The sequence below is a fragment of the Chlorocebus sabaeus genome, chromosome 8 (genome assembly GCF_047675955.1).
Source record: "Chlorocebus sabaeus isolate Y175 chromosome 8, mChlSab1.0.hap1, whole genome shotgun sequence".
Taxonomy (NCBI): Eukaryota; Metazoa; Chordata; class Mammalia; order Primates; family Cercopithecidae; genus Chlorocebus; species Chlorocebus sabaeus.
This window is the reverse complement of record NC_132911.1, coordinates 123,466,408-123,486,039: the sequence shown is the minus strand read 5'-3', so window position 1 is coordinate 123,486,039 and position 19,632 is coordinate 123,466,408. Positions and strand designations below refer to the sequence as shown.

Sequence of the window (19,632 nt, the reverse complement as noted above, 5' to 3'; positions counted from 1 at the left end):
CCTGGTGATATTGATTCTTTGTCCTTAGAACAAAGGTCTGGGGTGCCTTAAGTCTCCCTATGCTTGCGAAACAATTTAAAAACCACTGTTCTAAACTTTTTGTGGTAATATTTATTGATTGACAGTGTTTTATTTTTAAATATGATACAGCTCAAACTTTCTGATTTTGCCCATTCTGTACCTGTATATTTTTTATAAAACCTCTGTAATAATTTACTAACTTGATTGCCAGATTATCACTACTGTTTATATACAGATTATGTTCATTTGCCCTTCAAGATCAGTGTTAATTTTTTTTTTTTTTTTTTTTTTTGAGGCAGAATCTTGCTTTGTTGCCCAGGCTGGAGTGCAGTGGCACCATCTTGGCTCACTGCATGCCTGGCTGCATACCACCATGCCTGGCTAATTTTTGTATTGTTAGTAGATTTGGGGTTTTGCCATGTTGGCCAGGTTAGCCTTGAACTCCTGACCTCAAATGATCCACCAGCCTCGACCTCCCAAAGTGCTGGGATTACAGGCATGAGCCACTGCACCCAGCTGAGATCAGTGTTAATTTGATTTTTTCATAGCAAGTACTTTGCCCGTAGTAAGCGCGCAATAATATTTGCTGAATTTGAATTAATATTACAGGTGGTGTTTTTTTCATGAAAGTGTTGACATAGACTAGATTTTTTAAACAGTGTTTGTTACTTTCAGAAATACATGAAAATAAATTTGTCATATGCCTCCAAATTAGATTTCAGAACTTGCTGTTTGAAAAAGGCAATCATGAGTCTAGTATTTTTAAAAGTTTTAAGTCAACTGAACAAGAAATTCATCTCATTCTTTTTTTCGCCTCATATAATTACAAATCAAAATCACCAAAATAATTTCAGATGGGAAATGAGAGATTCAGTATCTTTTGTAAAAGACAATTAATATTTTCTTATTTTTGAATGTCCTTTTAACAAGATGGATATGGATCAGACATTGTGAGAAAGTTGATATATGTTAAACATTATGAGGAATTTGTCAGTGCAGTTTTAAAAAATGAATACAGTAAAACTCCAGGCAGTCTTGAATACTACATCTAAAAGGGAACCTGGCTAATAAATGCTTTGTATTTATTTTCTAAATATGTAGATTATAAGTTTAAAAATTAAATTAAAAATAAAGTTATATTTTTTTTCAGTGCCGATTCCCCTTTGCTGTGGATAAGGATAGACCCAGACATGTCAGTATTGAGAAAGGTAGAATTTGAGCAAGCTGATTTTATGTGGCAGTATCAGCTCCGGTATGAGAGAGATGTTGTTGCACAGCAGGAATCCATTTTGGCTTTGGAAAAATTCCCTACTCCAGCATCTCGGCTTGCACTCACTGATATATTAGAACAAGAGCAGTGTTTCTACAGAGTAAGAATGTCAGCTTGCTTCTGTCTTGCAAAGGTGAGATTATATATAGCATAAAGGAAATAAGATGACTATTGTGTATATTCTTTATATCTCTGAAAATAAATTAAAATTCACCTAGTCTTTAAATTTACTTGGTAGCTGATTCTTTGAAAGCTTTTGCCAAATGCTTTTAAATTAATAGGACTATTTTGAAAGAAACATGTTTTGACCTGAAAACAGATATGCAGAATAATTTTATAATTGTCAAGATGAAAAGTTAGAGATTTTCAAAATCAAAGAGAATTTTCACCATTTTGTTGAATTGTCAACCACGTTTTTAAAGCAAAGAATATATTTGGTGAGCAATTTCTTGGTTTGAGTGATGTTTTACATTAAAGTACATGAAATCTCTGTGTGTGCGTGTGTGTGTGTGTGTGTGTGTGTGTATTTTGTTTTTTTAAATAAAGACAAGATCTCACAATGTTGCCCAGGATGGTCTCAAACTCTTGGGCTTGAGTGATACTTCTGCCTCAGCCCCCGACACAGCTGGGATTACAGGCATGTGCTGCCATGTTCCACTGTGCTCAATTGATTGATTAATCTTAATTATCTCACTGTAATAATTATTCACATTGATTTGAGTTTATAAATTGGTATTAGTGATAAGTAACTTAAAATGGTAGACTCTATAATATTCTAGAAAAGTTAATTAAGAAAACTAAATATGTTTCTTTAGATGCAAATTATCTGAAGGTAGAACAAATGGAAACCAGAAAAATGCAGACAAAATTTTGGCCAGGAATAATGTTTTCCAGGTATTTTTTAAAAACTTGATAGTAGGTTCATTTTCCATTTAGTGATTCTTGCCCTCCTCACCGTTAAATCCATTTGTCCTATATTTCAACAAGTTAATAATGGTTTTGATTTATTTTTAATGATAATAAGTGAGTAGTTTAATTCCTATGTTCTCAGATATGTGAGAGAAAGCAGTGATTTTCTTTGATAAAACCATCTGCAGAGAATATAACTTCATTGTTTGTATTAAGATCTTTGTGATCCCTGTATGCTAAAATCTTAGCAGGTCTATAAAATTGTAGAATATGTTGTTTAATCATAATTTCATTTTTTTCGGGCATGATTTTTATATACCCTAAAAATATCAATAGCAAGACATAGGGTAAAGCAAGATACGCTTTTGTAAAGCATGCTTGCAGGCTTAAGTAGTAGCACTGCATTTGGCTTCTTGTTCAGTTAGGGTAGATTGAAAAACCTTATTTAAAATTCATGATGATGTTTCTGTCTGATGAGGTTAAAATATTAGAATTATGTCTGTCTAAATGAATAAAGACAGACTATTCAAAATATGAGTCTTTTGCATACGTATTTTTCTAAAACTCAATACTGCCATTTAGAAATTAACTTGTAGAAAATAATTATAAGTACATGTAAGAATTATTTTGACCGAGTGCAGTGGCTCACGCCTGTAATTCTAACACTCTGGGAGTCCAAGGCAAGCGGATCACTTGAGGTCAATAGTTCAAAACCAGCCTGGCCAACATGGTGAAACCCCATCTCTACCAAAAATGTAAAAATTAGCCAGGTGTGGTTGTGTGCACCTGTCGTCCCAGCTACTCAGGAGGCTGAGGAAGGAGAATCTCTGGAGCCCAGGAAAGCCAGGGACACAGCAGTTGCAGTGAGCCGTGATCGTACCACTGCGCTTTAGCCTGAACGATAGAACAAGTCTCCATCTCAAAAAAAAGGGAAAATAATTTTTTTTTTTTGGAGATGACCCAGGGTGGAGTGTCATGGTGCCATCTTGACTCACTGCGACCTCCCCCTCCTGAATGAAGCAGTTCTCCCACATCAGCCTCCCAAGTAGCTGGGATTACAGGCACCCACCATCAAGCCCAGCTAATTTTTTTTTTGTATTTTTGTAGAGATGGGGTTTCACCATGTTGGCCAGGCTGGTCTTGAACTCCTGACCTCAGGTGATTCACCCTCCTCGGCCTCCCAAAGTGCTGGGATTACAGGCGTGAGCCACCAGGCCCGGCTGGAAAAAGAATTTTTTTGCAGGGTGAGTTTGTATAGTTTCTTGGAAATGGTGATAAAATACTAAATTGTTATAAATTTCTGAGAAGTGAAGTTGTTGAAAAACCAATGCAGTTATAGTATTGATAACTTTTAAGAAGCTGTTTTATTTAAAAGTATGTTTGCATTGGTAATGGAAATAACTTTGTTTTTTAATTATTTACAGATTGCAAATTCAATGGTGAGCACATGGACAGGACCACCAGCCATGAAGTCACTCTTTACTAGGATGTTTTGTTGTAAAAGTTGTCCAAACATTGTGAAAACAAATAACTTTATGAGCTTTCAAAGTTATTTTCTACAGAAGGTACAGTTTACTTTCTAATTTTCTCATGGTTTTTATATATCTCAGTTTAAGTTGGAGACTGTTCAAATAATAGGTGTATTTACTTTCTTTGCCTCTATTCTTTTTTTTTTTTGAGACGGAGTCTCGCTCTTTGGCCCAGGCTGGAGTGCAGTGGCGTGATCTCGGCTCACTGCAAGCTCCGCCTCCCAGGTTCACGCCATTCTCCTGCCTCAGCCTCCTGAATAGCTGGGACTACAGGCCCCTGCCACCACACCCGACTAATTTTTTGTATTTTTAGTAGAGACTGAGTTTTACCGTGTTAGCCAGGATCGACTTGATCTCCTGACCTCGTGATCTGCCTGCCTTGGCCTCCTGAAGTGCTGGGATTTACAGTCATGAGCCACCACACCCGGCCTCTTTTTTTACTTTTAAACTTTTTTCCAAACTGATTAAGTGATTATTGATTTTGTGATCTGTGTGCAAGTGACTCTTTGGCCACATTAATATTAAAGTAGACAGAAATGTTTAATTTGCCTTTTTGTTTGGTTACCTGAGGGATGGAGAAGTGAGTAGGCCCTTCTGTTGGCAGTCCTAGAATGTGGACAGCACATCTGAGTCAGAGACAGCACAGCGTGGAATTCTAGTGTTAGTACCAGTCCACTACTCACTAGCAGTTTACACATGTACAAGTTTCTTAACCTTCTACACCTCATTTTAAAATTTATCTTTTTTAGAATTAAGGTCAAGTATGTAAAGTGTTTTATACTACACTTATATTAAGTTTTCTGTAAGTAGAATTTTTAGAAAGTGGTGGCGTGCTGTGGTCTAGTTAGAATCATTGTTTTAGGAAAGGATATGGGAATGACAGGATGGTCAGCATTTGGGCTATTTGGATATCACACATAGAGTTTTTTTAGCAATTTCATAATAATGAAGGCAGAGATCAGGTTAACTAGATTGAACTAGAAAGGAGGAGTGAAGTTGAAGTGGAGAGAACTAATGAAGGCTATTCTTTCATGATTTCAGTCAAAGATGTAAGAAAGGATACTATGTTGAGGATGAAGCAAGGTTGAGAAAAGGACTTTTTGAGTTTGTTTTGTACAGAGGAAGAACAAACTTGACGCATGTGTGACACAGGGAAAAGAGCCAGTGGAGAGGGAGAGATGGAATAGTCAAGTGGAGAAAGTAAATAGAGAAGGTTGAGCAAGTTCTGGAAGTGTTAGAGGGTGGGGCGCAGTAAGGAAGTAAATTTTAGAAAAGATAAGAACATTCCTTTTTTTGAGGCAGGTGGAATGTAGATTAAAAACAAGTGAAAAGATAGATGTTGAGGGGAATGTTAGGCAAGTTGAAATGTATTTATGATGGAAAGGAAGTAGATGGCACAGCAGCATTGGGGTGCCTTTTGAGAGTGGAAGCCAGGATGTATTTATGGTAATCTAATCAGCAGGACAGATCCAGGGTGATCCAGGTTTTGGGAAAGGTAATAATGTGATCAAAGACGTCTGTGGCATCCTGTTATTTTATTTTTAAGAACTGCTCTGTATTACCATTTCACGAATTTATGGTATAGAAGCAAGTTGGTTTCTATGTCCACCTTATATTTGTCTCATGATGCCACTGTGCCTTCATGTAGCTTAGGTCAATGTTTCAATCTGGAGTTATGAACTGTTAGTGAAGGGATCATGAAATCAGTGCAGTTTTTTTTTTTAAAAAAATAAAACAGAATAGGTAGTATTCAGTATAAGCCATTTGGGGTTTACTTTGGAATTTGTATGTATTGCATCTAAAGTGTGTGTGTGTGTTAGGTTGTGTTATAAAATGTAGTTTTTCCTGTTAGCTGCTGTCAGAAAAATTGGAAAGTCAATGCTTTTATTCCAATTCACCTTTCTGATAATACTTCTAGTGGACAGGAGAGAGAGAGAGATTGGTGCCTAAATGAAACTTGAGTCTCAAAGGGCAGAAAGGGCATAAGACAGGTATTTCTATGGAAAAGAACCTCTCCCTCAGTTGTTCCTATAGTACTAACACTGACTATTGTTGCTCTTGTTATCTCTGCTTCTTCAAGCAATAAAATGAGCCATTCTCCTTTCTGACCTCCATTTTAGAGGAATAATTATTTTGAGTAGGAGGGTTTAGTCCATATCTCCCCATGTGCTAAAGACTAAGATGTCTAGTCATCTGTAGTCCTGCCTAGAATTTAATTAGGTTTGTTTTACTGACAGAGTTAACCAATGTGTGTAAGTCATGTTTCTACTTTCTTAAAAATGTTGCCTGTGAAAATTTGGAAAGAGAAAAATTAGGCTGCATTTCAGATGATTTATCATTTTTTTCCTTAGGTTAAGGACTGGGTGTTCCTGAGGATTAGGTGTTGGGAGAATCAGTTTGTTCTAAGATTGAGTGGCTCCACCTACTTATGTCGTTTAATCCTGAAAATGGTTGTGAGGAAATGAGGCTCCTACTCAATAGGCAACTAGCTAAAGGCACCTAGCACAGAAGGTAGTAGAGTTTAGTTATTGAATAATGGTCCGTCTAATGCTGAAATCTGTACCTTTTCCACTGTATTACACAGAAGTAATTCTAAAATCTATGCCTTTTCCACTGTATCACATAGAAGCGAATTTATATAATTTACATCACATGTATTTTCTCCGGCAAATGAGGACCAAGGCACATAGCCTACAGAGTGATGTGCAGTCATGCAACTCTTCCCTTAGTTTCCTGCCCAGCTCTTCTCTTATGTTAGAATGCTTTGAGATATGTTGTCAGTGGGAGGGGTTGGGATGTGGAGGTGTTAAGCTCTGTCCAGATATCTGTGTCAGCCCAAGAGTAACTCTTTTCTACTTATAGTTCAATGAAGTATAGTAACAAAAAGTTAGGTTATGTGCTTTTAAAAGTTCTTCTTTTTTTCTTTTGTAGACTATGCCAGTTGCAATGGCTTTATTAAGAGATGTTCATAATCTTTGTCCTAAAGAAGTCTTAACGTTTATTTTAGACTTAATCAAGTACAATGACAACAGGAAAAATAAGGTGAGTACTTTTATTTTTTTATCTTCTACAACAGTTTTCTTAGAAAGGCAAAATAATTTTCTTAATATTACAAAAGTACCCAATGGTATTTGTTTCTGAATAAGTAGTCTATAAAAATCATCGTTGAGTCCATAGTACTTGAAATTTCTAGAGACAGAGGCATGTAAACACGATTTATTAGAATAACCAGTGGATAAAAAACAAGATTAGTTTTTAAGTGTTCTTCAAACCTCTTGTAGTGTGGAGAGGGTAGTGCATCAAATTGGGGATAGCCAGCTAAAACTTGGTAAAACCTGACAATACAATTTTATTTGTATACATTTATTTTTTTGTTCACCTAATGATACCTAAAAGAGTTCTCGATTGGGATTAACTTGTTCCTTGATTCATTTGACCTTTTCCTTTTTTTTTTCTTTACCATTATGTCTTTATTCATTTATTTAGCAAATAGCAATTGGGTGTCATGCTTCAAAAATTATTTCATCCTACTTTTTAACAGTCCAACAATCAACAAATGTTTTTAAGAATATATGCTATGCTAGAGAGTGTCCCATGTTAGCTGGAATGAAAAGATGGTTGATGTCTTAATGAACTTTATTTATTCATTAAACAACTGCTCTATATTAGTCTGATTTTACACCATCAAGGACACAACCTGGTAGGGAAATCAGACAAGTAAACAGTTGGCAGTCATATGTAATAATTGATCCAATGGAAGGATATATAATTCCCTAGGGGAATGCAAGGTGTAGTCCTCTCTCAATGTCCATGGGGGATTGATTCCAGGACCCCCTTTTTGGATACCAAAATCTACAAATGTTGAAGTCCTTTATATAAATATTTGCATATAACCTATTCACATTCTTTCACATACTTTTAAATCATCTCTAGATTACTTGTAATACCTAATACAATGTAAATGCCATATATATCATTGTTAATACTGTAGTGTTTAGAAAAGAATGGCAAGGAAAAAAGTCCATATGTGTTCAGTGCAGACACAGCCTTCCTTTTTCTTCCCCCAAATATTTTTGATCTGAGGTTGGTGGAATTCACAGATGCAGAATCCATGGACATGGAAGCCACATATACAGAGAGAGGGTCAGATATAGTGTCTACTTCGAAGGATGTAGAGAGAGACTCAGGGAAGTTTAGTATAGAAGTAGTGACCCTCAAACTGAGTCATAAAGATGAGTAGGATTTTCCCAGAGTTTGAGTAGGACCAGTCTAGGAAGATTGTTCTAGCAGAAGGAATAGCACATACGAAGACACAAGTAAGTGTTAGGATAAGTCAAATTGATGAAACTTTTAATAAAACATTACAACAGTTAAAAAAAAAAAGTCACAGGCATGTTTATTAAAAGATGACTATTTTAATGAAAATCAGGAAAAAATATTGCCTCTTTAACATTCAAATAATTTTAAGCTTAAAGACTCCTTTAAAAATTAACATTTTAAAAGAATATGTTAACTCATTTTTTCTTGCCACTGTTTAATACTGTTGACTTCATCTCTGATAGGGTTTATGGTCATTGGTCTCTCCCAGAATAAGGCATATCAGGGACATAGGAGTCCAAGGTTATCTTTTAGTTGCCTTTGTCATGATAGTCCAACCTTTTTTAATGAGTAGTAAGCTCATCTATGCATACCAATTTTAGGAAGCATGTGCTTTTTATTCTTTCATTATTGTTTTGCTCAAATGGCTCAGATTTTCAAGTAATTTAATACTAAATTAGAATAATAAAACTAATAACTAGTAACTAAAACTAGTAACATTAAATTAACATAAGTCATCTAGTGTTTTATTTCACTCAATACATAGGTGGCTAAGTAGTTCCCAGGGAAATTTTATCTGATGGATGGTATAACAGGCTATGTTTCCCATTATTTCACTTAAAAGTTAATTTCATGATTATGTTAAAGTTTTTTCAGCAATCAACCTTTATTTTTTATTTATTTATTATTCTTTTTTGAGATAGAGTCTCGCTCTGTCACCCAGACTGGAGTACACTGGCGTGATCTCGGCGCACTGCAACCTCCACCTCCCAGGTTCAAGCGATTCTCCTGCCTCAGCCTCCCAGGTAGCTGGGACTATAGGCATGTACCCCCACACCTAGCTAATTGTTGTACTTTTAGTAGAGACGAGGTTTCACCATGTTGGCCAGGCTGGTCTCGAACTCCTGACCTCAAGTGATCTGCCTGCCTTGGCCTCCCAAAGTGCTGGGATTACAGGTGTGAGCCACCATGACCAGCTGCAGTCAACCTTTAAATTGTGTTGGCCTGCTTGTAGGAAGCCCTCAAATGTACCTAAAACACATAATTACTATTATTTTTTTAATTACTCTCTGAGGCTTGATTTGGGGATTTGATTTCCAATTTTTTTTTTTTCTTGAGGCGGGGTCTGGTTTTGTTACCAGGCTGTAGTACAGTGGCGCAATCCCGGCTCACTGCACCCTCCGCCTCCTGGGTTCAAGTGATTCTCCTGCCTTAGCCTCCTGAGTAGCTGAGATTACAGGCACGTGCCACCACAACTGGCTAACTTTTGTATTTTTTTAGTAGAGACAGGGTTTCACCATGTTGACCAGGGTGGTCTCGATCTCTCCACCTTGTGATCCGCCCTCCTTGGCCTCCCAAAGTGCTGGGATTACAGGTGTGAGCCACCACGCTTGGCCTCCAATTTTTAAAATATTTAATAAAGTTCTTTTTTTGTCCTGTCAGGCTTTGTTAGAGGTTTTTTGTTTGTTTTTACCATGTATGTTGCATTAAAATAGCTCCGAGGATCCTACTAGGAGTAAATTGAAATTTTTTAATGAGCCGTTTTATTCGTATGATGCTGGAGTTTCTTTCTAATAGCACCAGGTTCAAATCTCATGGAACACTACAACTACAAGAAGCCAAATGCGTAATTTAGTTCAGCTATTTGCTTTGTAACAGGAGTAAGAGCATATAAGGGGAAGTAATTATCTCTGCTGCTTTTAAAGAAGTCCAAGATTGGGATTTTAGGACCAGTTTTACTAATCAAGTCAGTATGTGGTTTTGTAAAGAAATTTTCTCCGTGTAAATCAGGGATGTCTTTTGGCTTCCCTGGCCCACATTGGAAGAAGACTTATGTTGGGCCACACATAAAATACACTAATACTAACGATAGCTGATGAGCTAAAAAAAAAAAAAAAAATTGCAGAAAAACTCACAATATTTTAAGAAATTTTATGATTTTGTGTTGGGCCACATTCAAAGCTGTTCTGGGCTGTCTTGAACAAGCTTGGTGTAGATAGTCTATATGTGTAGATAGTCTATATGTCATAGTAAATATATAAAATACTGGTTAATAGTAGACACCTTTTAGTTATCTTTCTCTAAGACACTTAAAGTTCATTTATTTAATAGACATTAATACTAGGTTTTGATGATGCTGAGATGAATAACTTATGATCTTTCCAGGTACTTAATCTGTAATGAAAGAAATATACAAAAGATCAATTTTTTTTTTTTTCGCGACTGAGTCTCGCTCTATGGCCCAGACTGGAGTGCAGTGGCGCAATCTTGGGTCACTGCAAGCTCCTCCTGCCAGGTTCACGCCATTCTCCTGCCTCAGCCTCCCGAGTAGCTGGGACTACAGGCACCCACCACCAGGCCTGGCTAATATTTTGTATTTTTAGTAGAGACAGGTTTTCACCGTGTTAGCCAGGATGGTCTCAATCTCCTGACCTCATGATCTACCCGCCTCGGCCTCTCAAAGTGCTGGGATTACAGGCGTGAGCCACCGCGCCCGACCAAGAACAGTATTTTTAGTAAGATAAGTATTATGACATTAGGTTAACTAACCTGCTGAGGAAGTGCTTGGAAGGATTAACCCAAATTAAGGATGGGGAAGCCAGAAAAGGCTTCCTGGGAAAGGTTGAATCTAGAGAGAGCTGTAAGTTGATGAGGTGAAAGGACAGGAGAGGAGGAATACATGGTCAATTATAGAATCTTAAAAGTATAGAGAGGGAGCTTTTTGAATTTGAGAGGTTTCAAGAAGATCATTATTTTAGAAGTTATTTTTATAACTTTTGGCATATTTCTTGAAAATGGATCCATCTTCCTCACATTTTTACTTACTTTGTAAGATGTGAATATCTTAACTCCTACTATAAATCCAGTTTCTATTATTGTATAAATTATATAAGTACAAAGAGGATATAGATATAAATTTAAAAGTATATCAACTTTTAACTTGGAACTTATCAGCAAACTGAGCTCTTCAGACCTCTTTGTATTTTTTTTTACATAATAGAAATGGTAGTGTATTATAAGAATAGCTTTAGCACAGTGCTATTTGGATAAGAATAATCTACTTATTAGATAATTGTGCTATTTAATTTTGTAGCCAAATTGTGCTATTACTTCTTCTATCTTTTTAAAAAAGGAAATTTTTAAAGAAAGGTAACCATAGGTTTTTTGGTGTTTTGTTTGTTTGTTTGTTTGTTTTTGAGAAAGTCCAAGCTTGCTTTTTCAATAATGATGTTGATTCTGATGTCCACTTATTGAGTGCTTAATACGTTCTTAGTACCATAAGTGCTTTTCCTGTATTTTCTTATTTTAAGTAATATTATTATTTGAGATGGAGTCTCTCTCTTGTCACCCAGCCTGGAGTGCAGTGGCATGATCTCGGCTCACTGCAACCTCCACCTCCTGGGTTCAAGTGATTCTCCTGCCTCAGCCTCCTGAGTAAGTAGGATTATAGGCTTCCGCCACCACACCCAGCTAATTTTTATTTTTAGTAGAGATGGGGTTTCACTATGTTGGCCTGGCTGGTCTCGAACTCCTGACCTCAGGTGATCGCCCACCTTGGCTTCCCAAAGTTATGGGATTACAAGCGTTAGCCACCAGGCCCAGCCTTATTTTAATTAATATTATTATTTTATATTATGTGTCTTTTAAAATTTTATTTTGTTTTAGATGGAAGAGTTGGGTACGTCTGCAGTTTGTTACATAGATATATTACCTAATGTTTGGGTTTGGACTTCTAGCGTACCCATTACCCAAATAGTAACCATTGTATCCAATAGGTAATTTTTCAACCCTCACTTCCCTCCTAGTCTCCCCTCTTTTGGAATTCCCAGTTCCTATTATTTCCTTCTTTATGTCCATGTGTACCCATTGTTTAGTTCCCACTTATAAGTGAGAGGATATGCTATTTGATCGTCTGTTTCTGAGTTATTTCACTTACGATAATGACTTCCAACTGCAGTCATGTTGCTGCACAATACTATTTTGTTGTTTTTGTGACTGCGTAGTACTCCATTCGGTATATATGCTACATTTTCTTTGTTCAATCCAAATTAGGTTGTTAATTTGAGATCTATCTTTTTGATGTAGGCATGTAACGTAATCAACTTTACTCTTAGCATTGCTTTTGCTGTATCCAAGAGGTTTTGGTATGTTGTATTTCTATTTCATTCAATTTTTTTTTATTTGTCTTGATTTTATAGCTTACCCAAAGATTATTTGGAATCAAGTTGTTCCGTTTCCATTTGCTCATGTAGTTTTGAGAGTTCCTCTTGATATTAATTTGTAATTTTATTCCACTGTGGTCTGAGAAGATACTTGATATGATTTTGGTTTTTTTGAATTTATTGAGATTTGCATTTTGACCAAGCATATAGTCAATCTGGGGGAATGTTCCAAGTTCAGATGAGAAAAACGTATATTCTGGAGTTGTGGGTAAAATTATCTGTAAATGTCTGTTAGGTCCATTTGGTCTAGATTCTAGTTTAAGTCCAGAGTTTCTTTGTTGACTTTCTGCCTCAATGACCTGTCTAGTATTTTCAGTGGGGTGTTGAAGTCCTCCACTATTATTGCATTGCTGTCAATCTTTTCTTAGGTGTAGGTGTTGTTTTATGAATCTGGGTGCTGCAGTGCTGGGTGTGTATATAATTAAATCTTGGTTTTGTTTTAAACTTTGTCAGTATGTAATGCCTTTCATTTTGTTTCTTTCTTTCTTTACTGTTGTCAGTTTAAAGTCTGTTTTATCTGATATAAGAATGGCTACTCCTGGCTGGGCACAGTGGCTTATCCTGTAATCCCAGTGCTTTCGGAGGTCGAGGAGGGCAGATCTCTTGAAGTTAAGAGAACAAGATCAGCCTGGCCAACATGGTGAAACCTCGTCTCTACTTAAAAATATAAAAATTAGCCATGTGTAGTGGCGCATGCTTGTAATCCCAGCTACTCAGGAGGCTGAGGCAGGAGAATCACTTGAACCCAGGACAGGGAGGTTGCAGTGAGCTGAGGTTGCACCACAGCACTCCATCCTGGGCGACAGAGCGAGAACCTGTCTCAAAAAAATAAATAAATAAAAAAAAAAGAGTGGCTACTCCTGCTCGCTTTTATTTTTCATTTGCGTAGTATATCTTTTTCCATCCCTTTATTTTGAGTCTGTAGGTGTCTTTTGTCATTAAAGGGGTCTCTTCTAGGCAATAGATAGTAGTGTCTTTTTTTTTTATCCAACATGCCATTGTGTATCTTTTTTTTTTTTTTTAAGGGACAGAGTCTCGCTCTGTCGCCCAGGCTGGAGCGCAGTGGCGTGATCTCAGCTCACTGCAACTTCCGCCTCCCAGGTTCAAGCATTTCTCCTGCCTCAGCCTCCTGAGTAGCAGGGACTACAGGCGCATGCTGCCACACCCAGCTAATTTTTTGTATTTTAGTAGAGACAGGGTTTCACCATGTTGCCCAGGCTGGTCCGGAACTCCTGAGCTCAGGCAGTCAGCCCTCAGTCTCCCAAAGTGGTGGGATTACAGGCGTGAGCCACTGTACCCGGCCACGCTATATCTTTTAAGTGGAACATTTATGCCATTTCTGGTCAAGGTTAATATTGAAAAGTGAGGTTTTCTTCCTGTCATACTGTTGTAGGTAGTTGCCTTGGAGCCTTAATTGTGTAATTATAGGATCTGTGAGCTTTCTGCTTGCATGTGCTTTTATGTTGGTGAGCGTCATCTTTTCATTTCTATGTTTAGAATTCCTTTGAGCATTTATTATAGGTCTGGTCTAGTGGTGATGAATTCCCCTTGATTTGCTTGTCTGGGAAAGACTTTATTTTTCCTTCATTTATGAAGCTTGGTTTGGCAGGATATCAAATTCTTGGCTGGCATCTTTTTTCTTTAAAGAAGTGAAAAATAGACCCCCAATCTCTTCCAGTTTATAAGGTTTCTTTTGAGAAGTCTGATGGGATTTCCTTTATAGGTGATTTGACACTTCTGTCTAGCTGCTTTTAAGATTTGTTCTTTTAAGTTGACCTGGGGTGATCTGGCCCCTGTATGCTCTTGTGAGATTTGTCTTATTTCATTATCTCCCAGTTGTTATCTGGATTTCTTGTCTGGATATCTATCACTGTAGTGAGATTGGGGAAATTTTCCTGAATTCGTTCCTCAGATATGCTTTCTAAACTTACTACTTTTTTTTTCTGCCCCAGGAATGCCTATAAGTTATAGGTTTGGTCACTTTATGTATTCCATATTTCTTGAAGACTTTGTTCATTTAAAAAAAAAATTGGGGGCTGAGTGCAGTGGCTCATGCTTGTAGTCCCAGCACTTGGGGAGGCTGATATGGGCGGATCACTAGGTCAGGAGACAGAGACCATGCTGGCTTACACGGTGATACCCCGTCTCTACTAAAAGTACAAAAAATTAGCTGGGCATGGTGGCACGTGCCTGTAGTCCCACCTACTTGTGGGGCTGAGGCAGGAGAATCGCTTGAACCCAGGAGGTGGAGGTTGCAAGGAGCCGAGATCGCACCATTGCAGTCCAGCTTGGGGACAAGAGCGAGATTCCGTCTCAAAAAATAAAAATAAAAAATAAAAAAGTTTTAACTGGGTTAATTCAAAAGACCAGTCTTCAAACTCTGAAATTCTTTCTTCTGCTTGGTCTAGTATGTTGTTAAAGCTTTCACCTGTGTTTTGAAATTCTTTAAGTGAATTTTTCATTTCCAGAAGTTCTGTTTATTGCTTTTTAAAAAATACATCTATCTGGTCTTTCATCTCCTGAATTGTTTTTCTAGTTTCTTTGTGTTGGTTTTCCACTTTCTCTTGTGTCTCATTGGGCTTCCTTGCAATCCATATTCTGAATTCTTTATCCATCATTTCAAAGTTTTCATTTAGGTTAGGATCCACTGATAAGCGAGCTAGTGTGTCACAATATTCTGTTTCTTCATGATGCTGGAGTTGTGCTCATTCCTTCTCATCTGTAGCTGTTGTCACTTCTGATTTTTGAATTTACTTTCGTTTGGATGGGACTCCCTCTCCCCTCCCACCTTGAGGGTGCGACTGTAGAGTATATTGGGTAGGGTATTTTTTTTGGCTGGGTTTCTATTGTATTGGGTTATGCAGTTCAGCCTACAAGCCAGTAGGTGGTGCTTACAGGTAAGAGCCAGCTGTGGTAAAAGCAGATGGATGTGTACTTGATCTTTGTTTACTGTGTGGTACTCTTTTTTTGGTTTCAGCCCTGATGGGGGTGGCTGGTGAAGCTCCTAGTGAATGCACTGAAGTCTCTGCAGGAGGGCTGCACTAGCTCCAAGTATTAGGCAGGAACGTGACCTCTTTCCCTGTCACACTCTTGTTCTGGGGCTCATAACTCTCCATGCAGATACACACTGTCATCTGTCTCCAGGCCATAGTGTAAGTGAGAATCGCAGAAGACACCTCTCCCCCTGCTCTCCGCTGGAGTGGTTTCATGCTGGAACTCCTCACTCAGCCCAATACAGGCAGCTTTGTGGCTCTCACCTGTTCTCCAGTGTGGTAATGCTGCTGCTTTGAGCAGAGAGGGGAAAGGGCTCCATCTTTTGGCACAAGCAGGTGGGTGTCCGCTGTGGTGCTGTCAGCTGACTGGGTCAGCCTAAGTCCAGACTCGATGGACCTAATAGACATTTACAGATTATTCTATCCAACAACTGCAGAATATGTATTTCTCCTCTGCACATGGAACATTCCCCCAAATTGACCATATGCTTGGCCAGAAAGCAAATCTCAGTACATTCAAAAAAATCAAAATCATATCAAGTATCTTCTCAGACCACAGTGGAATAAAATTAGAAATCAATACCAAGAGGAAAAAATAAGGAGTTTTTCAATAGGTAGAGGAAGGAGAAAGGTGCCCTGGGGTTAAGAACACATTAACAAAAGTACAAGAGGCATGAAAATGCAGTGTGTTAAAGCAAGAGAAAAGTTAGTGATGCACCTTCATGGTAAAGGGGTACAAAGCTGGAGGTAGTGGACTGGACAAGGCAAACCTCCAAGCCCAGAGCCTGTAAATGGCCTGCTTGATGGTGTATGGGAATCCTCAGGCAGTAACAACTGAGTTGGTGACAGAATACGCAGGTGGTGGGAACCCCAGGGTTGATCACAGGCCTGTCAGCATGGGCTCTCAGAAGGGCTCTGGCTGGCAGCTGAAACAGTTGGGTGGGAGCAGGGTGGCCACGCTGCTGTTCTTTCGCTGAGGAAGGCGGACTCCCTCAGCTGGAGCAATGGAGGCTGGCTGCTGTGGGCCTCATGCGTGACCTGCTTGCACTTCCCTTTTACAGGAGTGGTGGTGTATTTTGCTGTTGGGGACATGCAAACATGCTCAGCCTCCCCCTCTCTCCCTGGCCTTGAGGTGGCAGTGTGGCATCTGTGGTGGCCTATGGTGGTGACAGCTGCTGTGGCAGGAGCCAAAGGGCAGGTCCCTGGCTTCTTGGGGCTTGACTTTCACAACACTGGACCACAGCCAAAATATACATGCAGCAGCAGGGCGGCTGTGCTGTGGACCCAGCGCTGAAGAAGTGGGAACCTGTTTAGCAAAGAGTAGCTGAAGCAGACTTTCTGCCTGCTCCTCTCTACTGTGCTGCCGTATCTGTCTTTGGGTTGTGTGAAAATACCGGGCCTGCCTGCTCCTTCCCTGGTGGGGCAGTAGCAGCTGGCACCTGACTGCTCAAGGACCAAAGCCTGTGGGATTCCACGTAGACTCCAGCAGTCTCTCTACAGTCTCCAGGCAGCTCTCTGTATTAGACTGGAGGCCTGAGGGGCCAAGAGGACTTGGCTCCCTGTGGCTAGGATTGTAAAAGTTCTTAGTAGAAGTGTGGAACCCCAGGGATCTCTCACTCACTCATCCCTTCCCCACATCAGGGAGCTTCTTCCAGCTCCACACTTGCCCTGGTTCAGCTGGCTGCCAGGCTTTGCTCTCCTCTGCTTTCCATGATTCCCATTGCTTCTCTGATGAATTCCGGCATGCCCTCTTAAGATGATAATAGTTGAAATGTTCATATTTACTTGCTACTTTGATTCCTGTCTGTGAGAGAGGCTCCCACTAGTTGCTTCTAACCAACCATCTTGAACCAGAACCTCAGTGTTAATATTTTATATCACTATTTCTATATTTTTATTTCATTTTAGATACTTTTCCTCCACAAAGTTTTATCAGTCACATTATAAGAATTGATGAGATTGGAAGGTAGTCCTATATCCCCCTGTTGTCAGTGGCTGTCAGTTCTGTCTCATATGAATTAAATTTGTGGAGGCTTACTGAACCAGAAGATATATGCAGGTGTGTGCACATATGTGTATGCATGTAAATCAGAAAGCATGTGTAACACTTTTTTTAATGATTCTGAGAGCTCTTCTCTACCCTATTTATATACTTTTCCAGAAGAGGTTATACATACCTGCATATATCATGTATCTTCCATCAGCAACTTTTTATGTTATTTTTTTGAGAGAGAGTCTTGCTCTGTTGCCCAGGCTGGAGTGCAGTGGTGCGATCTTAGCCCACAGCAACCTCTGCCTCCTGGGTTCAAGCGATTCTCCTGCCTTAGCCTCCCGAGTAGCTGGGATTATAGGCATCTACTACCACACTCAGCTAATTTTTGTATGTTTAGCGGAGATGGGGTTTCACTCTATTGGCCAGGGTAGTCTCAAACTCCTGACCTCAAGTGATCTGCCCACCTCAGCCTCCCAAAGTCCTGGGATTACAGGTATGAGCCACCGTAAATCTTCACTGGTAAGCAAAACTTCCATAGACTATCCAGCCTTATTCATGCTGTAGCTTTATGATGTAAAATATTCATACCCTTTCATGTCTAACAAGTTTTCTCAACCATGGCACTTCTAACATTTCGGGTTGGATAATTCTTTGTTGTGGGGGTGTCCTGTACCCAGCAGCATGTTTAGCAGTATCCCTGGCCTCTACCCATTAAACGCTCTTAGCACCCCTTACCTCAGTTATGATATCCAGAAATCTCTCTAGACATTGCCAGAAAGTCTGAGGGGCAGAATTGTATTGAGAACCACTGATGTGTGGGGATAATATTAAGAAATATATAAATAGTTTATTACAACAGATTCCTAAATCACTAAGTAGGTTAGCTGAGATAAAGTTGTAAAAATGAATTTATTTGTAAAGTTAAATTGAATGTAATATCGTAGTTGTAGTGTATATCACCAAGCATAAGACTTGATTCTTCCTTTCAGCAGCTGTGATACCTGCATCATCTTTTCTATTTCAGTGTCCTAGTTCAGGCCTTTGTTCTTCTCTGGACTCCAGAAAAAACTCTGTCATCATGAGCAAATTACTTAATCTCAGTGTCTTAGTTTCTTCAGCTATTAAGACAAAGGGTGTTATTAATAGTACTTCTATCTCATAAGATTTTTATGGAGATTACACAAGATAATATATATAAAGCACTTAGAAGAATCCCTCCAGGTATGTTGCCTATCATTAGCAATTGCAACATTATCATCATTCCTAGCTTAATATCCCAATACCTTTCCTCTTAAAATATTGTTGTAGTTAAGCCAGAGTAATCTTTGTGATGGAGTTCACCTGAGTTTCTTTCCTCCTTATAAAAATTCCCTCCTTAAAAACCTTCAAAGACTGTGCAGTGCTTATAAGTAAATTTATGCATGGCATTCAAAAACATTTTGAATGTTGGTGGTCCCAGTCCACGTCTCCAGCTTTGCACATCTTTTCTGTGAAGCTGCATCAGTAACTTTTCTCTTCCTTTAACACACTGCATTTTCATGCCTCTTGTACTTTTGTTAATGTTGTCTCCTTAACCCCAGGGCACCTTTCTCCTTCCTCTACCTATTGAAAAACTCCTTGTTTTTCTAAGATCAGTATATCCTCCTGATAGGATGCATTGTTTCATTTTGTTTCGTTTTCTTGACTCCTCGAACAATTTGATTACTTTTCCTGTCTTCTTACTGTTGTTTTCTATTTTGCTTGCAAATAAACTAGTTCTTGTCTTGAAGAAGTCGTCTTATCTCTGTGCCTCCAGAACACTTAACAAGTACTAGATGCCTATATTTATGTATTCATTTAATTGTGTCTGTGTGTCACAGTCACTTTCTCAATCATTATCTGGCTACTATTTAGAAAGTATTTAATTTATCTCCTTTAATCAGAAAGCCCACAGAACTTATTACATTGTATAATAGCAAAAACACAACAATGGAGATAAATTAGATTTAAATTTCCTCTCAATAACCAGATGTTTTATTTCCTTTGAGAACTGTTATACCTGACCTTCTGCCTTCTGGATTTAAAATATGTATTTTTTAAATAAAAACATTAATTAAAAACATTTTGGTAAGATTCTTTCCTTCCTAGTCTGCTAGTTTATTTTGGCCTTAATTTTTAGTGTTCCTTTTTTCCCCTTATACTTGAATTTCTTTTACTTGAAGAAATTAGAATTTAGGATGGTAGCACATCACATTATATTCAAATGGAAAAGGAAAATGTTTTATACATTATGTCATTTTTTTTGTGGAGTGTTTATATAATTTAATTCCTTTATACTACTTTCTACTTTGTATAGTGATTTTACTCACGTTAAATTCTTTGAAATGTGCCTATTCCT

The 19,632-nt window shown here is 38.4% G+C and overlaps 1 protein-coding gene across 2 annotated transcripts in view; it reads left to right on the top strand.

Moving 5' to 3' along the window:
• Window positions 1-19,632, top strand: part of TAF2 (TATA-box binding protein associated factor 2) — a 103,982-nt gene that overhangs the window by 48,043 nt on the left and 36,307 nt on the right. For both annotated transcript variants that reach the window (XM_073018331.1, XM_073018330.1), the window contains exons 16-18: window positions 1,172-1,424; window positions 3,625-3,765; window positions 6,661-6,771. In XM_073018331.1, the coding sequence (XP_072874432.1) occupies window positions 1,172-1,424; window positions 3,625-3,765; window positions 6,661-6,771 (505 nt within the window). The remainder of the gene's footprint in view (window positions 1-1,171; window positions 1,425-3,624; window positions 3,766-6,660; window positions 6,772-19,632) is intronic.